The 14,953-nt window shown below is 39.7% G+C and overlaps 1 protein-coding gene across 4 annotated transcripts in view; it reads left to right on the top strand.

The window, feature by feature from the left end:
• Positions 1–14,953, top strand: part of khdrbs1b (KH domain containing, RNA binding, signal transduction associated 1b) — a 38,724-nt gene that overhangs the window by 15,914 nt on the left and 7,857 nt on the right. For 3 of the 4 annotated variants that reach the window (XR_008607749.1, XR_008607748.1, XM_055055987.1), the window contains exons 2-10: positions 1,910–2,237; positions 6,004–6,125; positions 7,936–8,052; positions 8,357–8,503; positions 12,221–12,354; positions 13,376–13,616; positions 13,822–13,889; positions 14,145–14,203; positions 14,517–14,546. Coding sequence is in view for 2 of the 4 variants with exons in the window: in XM_055055987.1 (XP_054911962.1) it covers positions 2,144–2,237; positions 6,004–6,125; positions 7,936–8,052; positions 8,357–8,503; positions 12,221–12,354; positions 13,376–13,616; positions 13,822–13,889; positions 14,145–14,203; positions 14,517–14,546 (1,012 nt within the window). In the remaining 2 variants the exon portion in view is untranslated. The remainder of the gene's footprint in view (positions 1–1,909; positions 2,238–6,003; positions 6,126–7,935; positions 8,053–8,356; positions 8,504–12,220; positions 12,355–13,375; positions 13,617–13,821; positions 13,890–14,144; positions 14,204–14,516; positions 14,547–14,953) is intronic. The other variant, XM_055055989.1, reaches the window with a different exon arrangement.

Below are 14,953 nucleotides of genomic sequence, written 5' to 3'. Positions count from 1 at the left end.
ACCTATGGTTAGAGTAGGTCTTCGCTCTCCTGTAAGTGTTTATTGCAGACAATTTTTGCCTTCATTTGTTTCGAGCAGATGCACGCCCCGGTACACCTGCGGTCGATTGTAATAGTTTTCACTCTGGCAGCAGACTGACAAATGACCTGCAGGCTTTCTGCTGTTTGTTCAAGGAGCAACCATCTGCAGTTAATGCATGCCCCTGTTTATACCAGAGGCCCAGCATGGAGGGAAGACCTTCTCTTGCTTTGTATGCACAGGCCAGCTCCAACCTCTGACCCGGTGTGCTTCACTGAACAGGAAGGCAGGTTCATTACAGGTGCCTGAGTGGAAGAAATCAATCCTTGAAATGCTTCTCCTAGTAATTCTTCTCACAAAGCTCTTCACTCACAGGTAAGCATTTTTTAATCAATACAGTGAGAGGAGAGGAAAATGGATGATTAGGTTAAGAAAAGGACTGCCTATGTAGGGGGAGAACCTTCGGTTGGATCCTTTTTGTTTTGTCGTGCTCACTGACGACCACTAAGGGGCAGTAGAGAGCCTCAGTCAAAAGTGCTGCACAATCCATGTATCTGGAGTTAAACTCAGTAATCGATAGGGTGTTTGTCATCATATGGCATGTTTTTCACACTTCTTTTATTCTGTAAAGGCCACATTCCACAATACATGCGCTTCAATGAATATGAAAATCAATTTTGACGAATCACACTTGGAAATATTTTTCTTGCAATGATATTTTCTGGTAATTTCACACAAATGTCAATAAAGATACCAAGAAAAAACTTTTTGTACTATACTTTGTTGATGTGTTGATTTGCATTGTTTTATTGTGCTATGAGACATATACGGAAAATGGCTCATTGTGAGAACAAAACTGGACAAAGTTAAAAATTACGAATAAACTTGTAAGTTCTTTTAAAGATTCATTTCCAAAAACAAATATGTTTTACACTTAAAACACATTGTGATAAAATACAAGCTTTGAAAAGTCTGTTTTCTTATGTTTTTACTTATTTGGCTGTATTATCTTTCACAAAAAATTTACATTAAAACATTGTTTTATGTCAGATCGATTGTTATCTAGAAGAGCTCACATCAGATTTGAAGTGATACCAGGATGAAAATCTAGGTCAAAAGCTAAGAGAGTTACACTATTTTAAAGCTGACAATGCAAACATTTGTGGGGGTTGGAAAAGCGTATGCAAACGAGTCGGCTGATCTTTGGAATATAATTCTTAAAACGCAATTGGGTTGGATTGAAAAACAACAACAGAGAAATGTTAAACATTTTTTTTTGTTGTTGTTGTTGTGCCAAAGTTTGGAGGTTTTACCAAAGCAAAATACCTAAAAAAAAAATGGCAACAATTGTAATTTGGTTTTTGCTGTGATATTTGTTTTCTGAAGTCAGATTATTCATATATGTGTATGAATCTATTTAAAAGGTAGATAGATGCTTTGTAGAATATTAACTTACACAACTTTTTAATTCTATGCCACAGAATGACTGTAGTCCTTTACAGACACTATAGCCAATATTATTAATCAGTAAATGAGTCTGTTTATTTTTCTATGAAGCATTTTGAAAAGTGTTACACAGATCATCTTCCCTCCCTCCATGATTGTGGCCACCCGCACAGAACTTTATGGGGGCGCCCCTATTGGCCACTTCTATATACAACAATATACAATATACTATATGCAACTTTTCAAGATTCATTTCTCTCTGAATCAAAGTGTTTGTAGATTTTACTACCTTAAGAGCGCCCTGGACAGTTTTCATATTCAACTTTCTTGTAGTCCAGTGAACGCGCGGTGGGCGGGGTCAGACCAGAGAACCACGTCCCTCTGAGCTCATTTCCGCTTTTTGGAGCCGTATTACCCTTCGCTGCTTTTGTTCTCCCATTTCCAGCGAGTCCGCGCTTCCGAGAAGAGGTTGGCCAACCTGCGAAGGGAACCAATACCGAGGCAAAGCGCGGAGCCGTCCGACCGTGAGCCACATGCGAAGCCCCGTCTACTCTTGGGATACTCGGCACGACGTAGCAACATAAACGGACTACTTTTTTTTTTGGTCTTCCTGTTGGAGTTTTCCCACGCTTTCTCATCTTCCACCATCCACGCCGACTGCCTCTGCGAACTCAACAAGATGGAGAACGACGATAAATATCTCCCCGAACTGCTGGCGGAAAAGGACAGCTTGGACTCGTCGTTCACGCACGCCATGAAACTTTTAAACTCAGGTAGACCACTACTAAATTGTGTTTTCTGTGTGTGTTTAGTCGTGTGCTTTGACAGGCAGCGCGAGGGAGCAGAGGAACACAGTTGCACTCTTGTAGCGCAGTGTGCTTTGGCACAAGCCCCGAAACAACTGCAGCGCCAACGCGGAGGGCTCCTGTAGCTCCGCGGTGAAGATAAATGGCGGTTAATGACTTATGACTCAACCAGAAAATGACTTAGACCTCGGGCAGCGTCGCGCACTCCCATGTAGTCGAGCTGAAGGATTTCCGTTTCCCCCTCGCGCGGCTGCGACATGACGTCGGTCACACAGTCGAGGCTCGTGCTGAGTTCAAACTTGCAAACTTTAATGGCTCCCAGACAAACCGTCCTTTGTCCTCATCGTTGTGTTTCTGTTGGTTTCACTTCGCGTCTGGCGGCTTTGTTGAACAGCAGCGTACAGGTATAAGTCAGGTGTCCAGGACACCGCTAACCCCGACATCCGAAAGCCGAGATTCGGCCCTCTATTAAGGTGTAAATGGGCTCGAGGTCCCGGTGTGAGCCGCCGTTCTGTAGAGACGGCAGCCATGGCGGATCTGGGACTGCTGTGGAAACACCCCTTCTGCCCGTTTTAGTTCTTCACTTTGGTCTCCACGTAACTTCATTTGGTTATGACATTTAAAAATAATAATTTTTTTTCAATGTTTGAACTTCTGTTCAAGTGAAGAAAATGTACTCTTAATACCCTAAGTAGTACATTGAAATTATTATGTAACAAGACGAAGTTCTGCAGGGTCATAGCGGTGACACTTAATGCTTCATAGAAAAATAAACAGACTCATTTACTGATTAATAATATTGGCTATAGTGTCTGTAAAGGACTACAGTCATGGCATAGAATTAACAGGCATAGAATTAACAATATAAATTTTACTAGAGATGCACTGATCAAATTCTCTATTTGGATCACGCAAACTTTGACACTGAATGTTTTTTTTTAATTTTTTTGCAAGTTCTTTGATAAAGGCAATTCGGATCAAATCAAAAATATTTTTGCATGAATCCATAACATTCCACATTATGTTTCTTTGTACTACTTTCGTTTTCCACCATAGTTTTCTGGGTGTGAAATTGATCTGTGCCAGATGGAATATTTGGTTCATATTCTCTAATTTACTTGTAGTTAACTTTAAGTAACTGTGATTGTGATGCAGTGTTTTCTAAGAGCTGTTTTCTGTCAGTCAGTTGTTAGGATTTCCAGCCAAGTTTCAGTCAGCCTAAACAGGGAGCGGAACTAAATGGATTGCAGGAAAGTGTTTAGACAACATATGAACCAGCTCTTATCTCTTATGATTTGTTAAAGTAGTTATTGCAAAATAAACTAATATGGAATGATTTCACTAAACAGGCACAAGGTGGTTTGTGGGAATGATGGGGTGAATTGTCCGGTTACAGTACCTCACTGATTTTTACTAGACATCACTTAAATATGCTTACTACTGACGGTTTTACAAGTGACCGTAAAAGTGATAGGACACAGGAAAAGTGATAAGTTTTGAGTCTGTCAGAAATGTAAGAAATAACGGGATTATCCTTATTGTATCCTATTGATTATCCCAAAGAGAGACTATCAAAAAATCGAGTTTAACGTTTATTAAAGTGCATTCTGTTAATTAGGAAATCTTGAAACAAAAACCTGGTCTTGATAAGTCTGGGGAAAAAGTAAATTCTTGAACCCTAAATATGTAAAGTGGTCTTTAAATATTTGACCCAATGATGGAACAATTGGCCGATTCCAACTGATGATTCGTATCTCTTCTGGAAATACAATATTTTTCGGTATTTATTTGGCAGATTTCACTTTTACATGTCAATGGCCAGATAACTGGTGCGTCACAACTTTTTTTACTTTTGAACTTTCAACTTTTCTGTCCGATCGAGTTCTTTAAAACAGCCTTTGCTGCCATTTCCAATTTTGGCAGATATCAATTCTTTTTGTCTGAAAAGTGCTAAATATAGCGACAAAGTTGCTAAATTGGCAACAGTGGGATGGGGATAGATGGGACATGATTTAGATGGGACACTTTTGTCCAATGACATTGGGGAGGAAAAATATCCACTGGGAAAAGTGACCAGTGGATGCCAGGCTTTGGATGGGGTTTTGAGGTACTTTTTGTTCTCGCTGTGTTGCAGGTAAGTCTCACAATAAGAATTAAATCAATTAAGGGAATGATAAATTAGAATGAGTCCAATTATTTGAACAACAGTCATTTAAGAGATTCTCCCCTGTGATAGTGTTGAAAAAACTTGACAGTTTGCACTATCTACCACTTTTGCCAGTGGCAGGTTGTGCACTGGCAAAAATTTAATTGCAATTTTTCTTACAGACTTCATAATCAATTTCAATTTGTTTTTTATGTTGGGTATTTGAAATTAAAGTGTTATATGATTTTCAAAAATGTACTTTTTAAAAATCTTCTATAGGTAGACATATTTCATTGGTTTATCTTTCAGCTTAAGTTGTATTGGTGAAAGGAGTAGTTGCAGGAAAGAGGGTCAATAACAAAAAGTGAGAAGATTATTTACTTTGAGTTTTTATCAAATCTTACTTTTTAAAGATTTACCTTATTTCCTTTGAAACTGGGACCATAAACTATTTAAACATCTTTAAGTGTTTGTTTTTAATTATTTCAGCATGTCAGCAGACTAATAGCTGTTCATTCAGTTTCTTAAAAATTATAATTTTCAGAGAAAAGTTATAATTTTTCTTCATTGAAGAGTCTGTAGAAATGCTCGAATGCTCTTAAAATTTTGCTTACCCATAGCTTAAATTATGAAATAAACTATAAAATTAACAAATGGATCAGGAACAACATTGATTTGCAGTATAAATTTGTGCAAGGACTGCTTGGGTGCAATATTTTGTTGGTGGCATTTAAGTCAGTAATGTGTAGAAATGCAAATCATTTCACTTGGAAGAGCTTTCACTTTCATGCAAACATCCTAATGCACCACAGCAACATCAAAACACAGAGTGGACGTCCGCCTATTTGTAGAACTTCAAATTATTTGTGGAAAATGTACCTATTTGTGGATTTTTCTCTAAAACGTTCAAAAGAAAAATGCTTCTGGGACCTGGAGTACCCAGTCAATGCTACTTGACACTGTATTGGCCAGTGTTTGTGACGCAGCCAATCCAGGAGCACCATTTGCCTATCCTTGTTGCTGATTGGCTGTTGCCCCAAGAGTTGTAATGAGGAAAACTATAGATGTTAGCTACTGTCTTAGTGCTAAGACGGTTTCCATTGCGCTTATTAATGCATATTAAGTTCTGTTCATTGTTTGAACTATTAAAATAGTCAGTTATTAGTTTTTGAAGTATGTCTGAAGTATTTGCTGATTTTAGATATTTGCAAGTGGTTTTGGTCCCTGAACCATCCAAATACAGGGGCTTCACTGTAATGAGATAAATGTGGGTTGTCTTGACAACATTAAACAATAAAATAAGGATCGCATTTTTCTTATTCAATAAGCATCAGCAAATTAACCCATGATTTTGTTTATTTATTAAAACAAGGCTGAATATTATAAAATCCTCCAGGAGTGCTTTTGTTTTTTAATGTGCCCTTCATTTCTAGACCAAAGTTTGTAAAACTATCAACTATCTGGTTCAAGTTTGATTTTTAAACTGATTTGCGGCTCTTTTATTCATTTTTTTCTATGTCCATAATTTCCTCTCGATACAAACAATACAGTTTGGTTGCATATAAAAAGTTTTCCTCCCCTCTCCAGAAATCGATAGAGTGCAGAAAGGAGAGCCGAAGAAGGAGACGGAGACCTACCTGGACCTTTTCACAACAAAGAACATCAAACTCAAGGAGCGAGTGCTCATTCCTGTCAAACAGTACCCAAAGGTGAGACGCTTTGCAATTGTCTGAACTGCCTGATCGTTTACCAGCTGACCACCGTGGCTTTGTATGTTTCAATTTCACAAAGTCATGTGTTACTCAGCAGCTTCCCGGTTTGGTGCAGACCTCTGCTTTCTAAACTCCTGACTATGACAGCAAACAACAAGTGGACCAAACGGTTCATTTTGATTCCCTTCATGTTCAAATCTTGTAAGGGCAGTTTTATTCAATATCATAATCATAATTATTGATTTGGTTGTAAGTGGGATCTTTATTTTCATTTTATTGTTTTGTTTTATTTAGTAGTGTGTTTTGACTATCTCAAATGTCTTCTGGTTCCCGTGTTAAGTTTTTACAAAATGAAAGTTTGTTCATATTTGAGAGGGAAAACTTTCATTATTATGCCATTAACAACGTATTGCATGAAAACAATCTCAATACAACAATATTATCGTTTATTGCAATACAATAACTTCAAGGTCGCCATTTTTTGTATTTATAAGGTGGTTAAATCAATTCAGACTGTTTTTATTAGTAATTTTTTTTAAGAAACTGAACAAATGTCTGTTTTTCAAAAGAAATCAAACTGAGCAAGAGCTGATATTTAGAGGAAGTAACAGGAAAGCTGAACATCTTACAGCAAAGCTGCTCTATTTATTTCTTTGAGCTTTCTGTTAGCCTTTTGAAAATCTGAGATAAGCTCAGTATCTATTTATCTATCTATGAGAAAACGGATTGACTCAGTAATATTGTGAGATGCTAAGATAGTTTAAATGTTGGCTGTACTAAATTTGTCCAGGAATGTTAGTTATATCGCTATTAGTCTTAACCCCTAAACAGGACGGCAGAAACATTTAGGGCTGCAACTAAATTATTTTAGTAATCAAATTATTATAACAATTGTTTTTCTGGTGATTATTTGGTTATTCAGATGTTTAGTTGCAGACAAAATTGGTGCATTCTGCAGATTTTGCATATTGGGAGTGTTTTTTTTTTTTTTTTGTGAGTTCTTTGTTTTTGTTTTTTTTATATACATTTTTTTAAATGTAATTCAAACCATGTGAAGCTAAACTGCACCGCTTAAGAAGTTCAGGATAAAGCTTACAAACTTCATTTGTTGAAATGAAAAATGTATGTATTTCTGTACAGCTTTGGTTAATTTCTGTTCTCATTGTGCTTCATCAAAATTCCCTTGTTTTGGTCCTTTTAAATAGATAACGATCAATCGACTTCTAATTTAGTTGATTACTATTCAAATAATCGATTCATCATATTTAATCTGATGAATTGTTTAAGCCCTAGAAATATTATTATTGCTCCATTGGATGTTGGATCAACATGAAGCCTGAGCGTGTCTTGTGTGGGAGTGATCTTCCGTTTGATCTTCCAGACATGGTTCGATTCCGTACACAATGTACCGCTGTTGAAGCTGACTTAGCTCATTTGCCAAAACTGCTTCAGAAATCAAAGCAGAGACTGCTCTCTTCTTTCAAAGCTGCTTTAAAAATGAAAAAAATAAAATTCTGTTACCTCTAAGCACGGTTGTGGATGACAGCTAATTGTAATCCACGGTCATGACTCGGTTCAGACCAAGATTGCAGCTTTTGATCAGCAGCAGGGTCTGGCTCGGTGCATGGATGATAGCAGCTGACAGCGCTCCAGCCCTCAGGGGATCATATCGACTCTGTCTGCAGTGTGTGTGTGTCTTAGCAGAGAGGCCCCTGACAGTGATTGCTCCCTCAATCTCTTGGTATTTAACTGGGGCCCCCACTTTGATTGTCAGGCTAATTTTCCTCGGCTTTGTTGTTCTGTTTAGTTCAATTTCGTGGGGAAGATCCTGGGACCGCAGGGCAACACGATCAAGCGTCTGCAGGAAGAGACCGGCGCCAAGATCTCTGTGCTGGGCAAGGGGTCCATGAGAGACAAAGCCAAGGTACGTCACACACTCGTAGCAGACGCTGCAACACATGTGGATTTTCCCTGGGGAGGAGGCGAGATGTTGCTAACCTGCAGGAAGTCCAAATATAAGGCAGAAAGGAGAATGCTGCACATCGGGTTTAGGATACCCTTCCACTTCGGTGTGATTATTGGGCTCTGTAAAAGCAGCAATATCACACCCCCTCTTTCGCCCCCAAGGTGGATGAAATGTGATAACGCCCTGCATAATTCATGTAATATTTGAGTAAGGCCGCACTCCCTCTGGCTCGCTGACACTGCTCTGATGTTGCTCGTCTCAGGAGGAGGAATTGAGGAAAGGTGGCGAGCCCAAGTACGCCCACCTGTCCATGGAGCTGCATGTCTTCATTGAGGTGTTCGCCCCCGTGCCGGACGCTTACCTGCGCATGGCGCACGCCATGGAGGAGGTGAAGAAGTTCCTGTTTCCTGTAAGTTTCTCCCTCCTAAACTACAAGTGTTCATTATCCAGTTCTGTGACCTTTAACTTTTTATTTTTGTTCTTTGTGAGATTATTACTATTATTGTTGGTATTTATTTATTTATTTTTCTTGTCTTTTTCAAACTAAACCTACAATTTGAAATGTATTTTTATGTCTCTGTAAAGGTCTGAGGACTCCAAAGTGCTTTAAACTAATACACACGTTCCCTGTTTGTGCTGAGCTACAATGTAGCCGCATCTGCAGTCAGTGATTATAGCAGTCATTCAGCAGACGGGTGTCTCTCAAGTTGTGACCAATAAAAGCTCCACTGTAATTTTGTTTAAACAGTCATAAATATTCCTACTTGTTTTTAAAAACATTTTGATTACTAAATCCAACTATCTTATCTATTGTTTCTGTTGCTTTGAACAAGTTTAGTTGTATTACACATTTCATCAACAAGGCAGTTTGAAGTGCTTTACATCATAAAAACATTATGCAGTAACAAAATAACCAATAAATGTCACATTTTGTCAAATCAAAATCAAGATAATGTACATCTTAATAGATCTTTAATACATTGTAGTGTTCAGCCGTGAGTGATTTATAAACTACGTTTTTAACGTCTATTCTCTGAGCTACAGGGAGCCAGTGGAAGTACTTTAAGTCTGGGTTGATGTTCTTTATCTTCCTGCTCCATCTAAAGCAAAATGTTTAGATTAAACGCCACATAAATGTAGCAAGAGATTCCAGTCGTATCTTGCTGGTCCTTTTTGATGCGACCAAAAATCCCAGAATCTGTCTTTGTAAGTGGAGGAAAAGTGTAGTAGCTCAGAAACATATTGGAGGTGTAGAGTTTCTACTTCATTCAGTGGAGGAAAGCCACTCTTGCTATTCGTGTGGTTTTGACATTAAAGGATTTACCTGTAGAAACACTGTATTAAATAAGCTAGCACTGGGAACCAACCTGGGCTCATCAATCAACACGACTGATTTTTTTTTTTAAACTGCAGCGTATAAAATTATTTTGGTAGAAATAGACATTTAACATTTCTGACCAGATTGACATTGAAATATGATGCATACGACCAAAGTCATTACAGTTTAGAGGTTTTAGAAATTAAGAATCAACTTAATGCATGCAAAAATTTTGGGGTTGTAATAACCACAAGTGATTAACCCACATTTTCCTCACTCTTTGCCACTATCTCAGTGTTCCTAAGGAGCTCCAACATCCTGGCCTCCAAGTCCTGTATAAGTTATGAGTATTAAGCCAAGTTAGTCCATCCAATTGGCTGCAGATAGAATTGCCTTGCAGAGCGTAACTTTTACACTTGATAAATAATGGCCGAGCTGTTAACATGCAATTTATGTGTTTGGAGTTCAATATTTTGCTCAGCTCTAACACCACTTCTACTGTGTAAGGTATTTTTAATCTGCTCATCATTTAAAGTCTTAAATTTGTCTGAAATTAAGGCCTTCAAAATGTTGAATTTATAAAAATCCAGTTGGCCTTAAATATGTCAGTCACAGGTCTTGAATTTTGTTTTGCCGTGACCATTTATTCTAGAATATTCTATGTAGTTTTTTGTTTTTCTCACGGGGCTTTTCTGGCAGGCAAAAGTTTGACTCACCTGCAAACATCTTGAATACATCCTGTCACTTGAGACGGTTGAGGCTACCGATGACTAGCTGCTAACACATCCTTGCTAGGTAGCTAGCTAGCAAGCAAGCTTTTTTGGCTTCATCATGGGCACAAAGCTGGGTTCTTAGTGTTTGCTATGCTTGATTATAATGCAGCAAGAGTCCCCCCCAAAATATCCCCTCCTACATTTATAGATTTTTTCAGTCATAAATTTGATTCAAGGTGGCATTAAAAAGGTCTTAAGTCTTGAATATGAGTTTCAGAAATCTGCAGCTGTCATGTTTAATCACAGGCCAGAGAAAATTTCAGAATGGCTGGAGGTTTTTATTTCTATTTTTACAGAATACTGCTTCTCCCCCACCTGCTGCCTCTCTGCACTGCCTGTTCATAGGCTGAAACAAGAGTGTAATTCTTCATCTGATGGCAAATATTTTCAATTGCTATTCATGTTGAAGCCACTATTTTTGTATAATCAGCAGTAGGAATAATTGCTGATTCTCTCATAGAACTAAAAACAATTGAATTATATACGTTTTCATTTTATAATATGAAATGGTGGTATTTTTATTTAACATAATCATACAGTGAGAATCCCATATTGATCCCTGCCTCATACCAGTATGGCTGCTCAGTACATTAGTGTTAAATGAATTAATTTGTCTAAAAGCTAAAAATGAGAAGTCCATCCCCCACCCCTCCCAAAATATATTTTTGTTCAGATTCCACCTCATCTTTTCTGATCGCTGGAATCTGAAAGCTGTTTGCATGCAAACCTGGTTCGTACAAGGCTCCAGCGCCTTACCAGGGCGACTTGCTGCATTATAGATGGAAAGAGCTCTAGGTGGGGGCCCAGAAAAGACAGAGTGGGGAAAATGGAGTGGGTGTTTACCTTGAGCAAACACAATCCACGGCACAGTCCAGACACGCGAAGCAATCGGCTTCAAAAGGAAGCACTGGGGCTGCATTCGCCGTGTCAGCACGGTACCCGCATGTCTGTCCATCACTGCATGTTCAACAAAGTCCCTGCCTGAAAATGTCCAACTCAGACACACACAGAGCTGACACCAGCTTTATCGGTTTCTATCTGCTACAGTCGAGCCAGGGAGGGTCTGCATGTCGGGCTCTGCTCTGGATCGCAACAATCCAACGAGGGCGAGTCGGGACGGCGGCGTTGTACAAGGCGGCTCTTATTGTGCATGGTGCCACAACAGGCTCATTCTGAAGAGAACCAAGATGAATAAGCGAGAGAACTAGTTGCAGCGTTAGTATTGCTGTCATGTAAAGAGCTGTCCCCTGCAGCACCTGTCACAACAATTAAAGCCTGTAATCTGTCGGGCTGTCATGTGGAACAAAGCTGGAGTTTGAGAAACGGTTGTAGAAAACGTGAGGCTGTGTTATTGGAGAAAATTAGTCCTTTACCTCCATTATTTGTGTTCAGGTGTTCCGAGGATTTGACATCCTTCCAGCATCTGTGCAGCCTCGTATTTGACTGCTGTAAATGCCACAGCAGATCACTGCCGCAGTGTTCCCGTCCACAGCGCTACATGTCTACAGATCCGTCTTTAACAAGGCTGCATTGGGGTTGATGAATGAACAAGAATTGATTGGGTCACATAAGAGACAGAGAGAGAGAGACAGACAGAGAGAGTGAGAGAGAGAGAGACAGAGGGAAAAAAAACCCAGCGGCTCGCATCGCTAGATTTGCGCTGCTCAGGCACGCTGCTTCTCTAATTCAGCCCAACTTATTGTTTTGCAGATAAAATAAGGTAGCTGCTGATGCAGTCACACTAGACTTGTCAAGGCTGTGTAGAGAGATGAGATTTACATTTTCTGCATGATGGAATGAAGGGATAGAGTGTGGATGGAAGCTATCCAGTCCACCCCACCTCCCTGTTCTTCCTCTCCTTAACAGTCTGAGTCACTGGCACAGAAGCTTTTTTTCCCCCTCTTGCTCTAAGCTCTTGTATATCCTCTTTTTTTCCCCCTTGTTTTGTTTTAAGTCCCCAACGTTCCAATGTGCGGTAATGATGCGCCTAACGGTTTCTTTCTGTGTTTTTTCTGCTGCATGTGTGTTATTGCAGGATATGATGGATGATATCTGCCAGGGCCAGTTCATGGAGATGAGCTACCTGAATGGGGGCCAGGAGCACGGAGGCAGAGGCAGAGGGGGCATGCCTGTCAGGGGCCGTGGTGTCCCCCCTGCTGGAGCACACAGGTAGAGGGGCAGCCCTGTTTACACACTCATTATGAGGGTCGGGGCAAATGTACAGCAGCATTTTCCCTCATATCTGTAGCTGCATATTGCAAAGTTAACATGATAAAGCTAAGAAAGCTAGAAATGTAATATACTCAGTATATATATAGTAATATACTCCATTCACTAAGAAAAAGCCAACATAAAAGCTAAAATCCACTGAAATGCCAATGTTAGCTTAAATGCTAATTTTACTATAGTGGTTACCAGTAGCATGTTAGCTAGTAAGAAATTTGCTCTGTGTATAGACAGCTTTATATTGGAAAGGCAACATAAAAAGTTGATTATTGTTACTGTAATATAATCAGTGTGTACCGTAAAACACTCACCTTGAAAAAAACACAAAAGCTTTAAATCTAATGTTGGTTTAAATAGTAATTTAAACACAAAATAATATGCTGTAAGCAGCTCTATATTACAGATAGCATGGTAAAAATGTTGATTATTTTGATTGCAGTATACTCTGTTCATGATGCAAAAACAAATTTGCTAAAATGCTCATTTTTGTTTGTAGTGGCTAACAGTAGCAAGTTGGCTAATAACTTGCTCCATGTATTGTGCTCTAAACATTCTATTGCAAAGTTAAAATTATGATTGTGACTGCAATATATACACCAATATGAAACCTGAAATATGTTAAAAGGCAATGTTGGCTTGTAGGCTAATTTTACCTGTGGCTAACAGTAGCAAGTTAGCTACTAGTTGCTTCTTCCACATTCAATGCTTCCAAACACTTAATATTGCAAATTTGATGTGGTTATATTTGTGATTTTAATTTGTATCCTGCTACATTGAGGTTTAAAAATCAAAACCATGTGATGCTACTTCATATAATGTGCTTTCTCTGTGAAGAAAATAAATGAAGTAGTCTGTTTAAAAGGTCCTAAACAGATAACAGAGTGATGTGTTGGCTGGATTGAACCGTTGCTCTCCCCTCATGCAGAGAGCCATGCGTGTTCACTCTGCCCTCGTTTCCCTCCAGGGGCAGGGGGATGCCTCCTCACGGTGCTGCAGCCAGAGGAGGTGTGACTAGAGGAGGCCCAGCCAGGGGCGGAGCAGTGAGGGGCGCCCCCGCAGGCAGAGGAGGACCTCCCGCTGCCCCCGCCAGAGGGGCTGTGGCACCACGCGCCAGACCCCCGGCTGGCGGCCCGCCTCAGAGGATGGCACCGCCCCCTGCACACCAGCACACGGCCGGCGCCGGCGCAGAGAACTATGACGAATACGTAAGTTGTTTCTAATCCTTCAACTCTTACTGTTTTTTTTCCAGCATAGGCTTTAAGTCGACGGCGTGCTACTGTGCAGTTCTAAATGTGAACATCAGGGATGGTGTCAGCTTTACTGTCAGGATGTTTTCCAAGGGACATCTTGACACTCAGGATCGTGAACAAGCCCCCCCTTAAAGCTCTGTCTGTTTCTTCTGGTCTCCAGTGTTACGACGAGAACTACACAGACACAGCCTACGAGTCTTACGACAGCTATTACAGCCAGCCGCAAGCGTAAGTGAATCAGACGACTCTCTGGTTTTCACCTTTTCACATCAACCACGTTCGCTCTGCAGTTTCTGTTCTTCATGTGGAATTCAGGAAGATCTGATTGAGCTCAGATGTTGTCTAATGGAGCACTGAGATTAACGCTCATTTGTAAAAGACAAATGTCATCTGCCTGGTTATTGCAGTCAGCACCTAGTGATGTTATGCAGAGATGAAACATTCATTTCTCAACGGTTTCATTTCTGTTTTTGCAATTACCAGAGAACCAGAATATTACGACTACGGACACGGAGAGACGACCGAGTTGTACGAGTCATACGGTAAGAGCCGACTTCTATCAGCTGAGATCGCTTTAGTCATTTAGTTCAAATGAACTAAATGCACCAACTCTGACTAAAGCTGGTGCAGAAACTTGGTATAAACCTGAATGTATTTTGTGTGTCATTTCTGTAATAGACCAGAACAGTAGTGCTAGTAGTGGAGGAAGAAAATCCTCAGTTTTGTTTTTAAGAAATGGAAATCTGAAATGTGGCATGCTAGAATGCAAATCCTAAATCATGTTAATGTTTGATTTCTGCCACATTCATGTGAACACAGCGGTTTCTAACTCTAGTTTACTTTGTATCTGGATAGAACATGAGGAAATGTGGCCAAGCCTCTGTGGTATGAAAACCTTTACAAAATGCTGAATATATAGGTGGCTTGTTGTTTGGATCATGGTGAATAATGTCTGGTGTCAGGTTGAAATTTTGTCTATTTTTCTTGACTGGATTAGTATGAAAGAAGAAACTGTCCCATCAATCCATTTGTCTTTTCCTGGATTTCTTGCCCTCCTTCCAGTTAATGTTTGAATCTTAACTTTGAAAATTTGCCCATCATATCACAAATCCTCCATAACTTCCTTCTGAACTTCACCTTGTGGGACAAATTTGATGCTGCACTTGGTGATGGTTTTTTTTTCTGTTCTGGTTCTCATCAACTTGGCTCTTCTCCACCCAGCTCAGGTGGTTTTTACTGTTACTGTTTACTGTTGACCACCAAGCAGCTTTGGTCAGTGAGGTTGTTGTTAT

This window comes from Poeciliopsis prolifica, unplaced genomic scaffold (assembly GCF_027474105.1).
Source record: "Poeciliopsis prolifica strain line A6 unplaced genomic scaffold, Auburn_PproV2 SCAFFOLD043, whole genome shotgun sequence".
Classification (NCBI taxonomy): Eukaryota; Metazoa; Chordata; class Actinopteri; order Cyprinodontiformes; family Poeciliidae; genus Poeciliopsis; species Poeciliopsis prolifica.
Note: the sequence above shows the minus strand (reverse complement) of the source record. Positions and strands in the feature narration are given on the sequence as shown.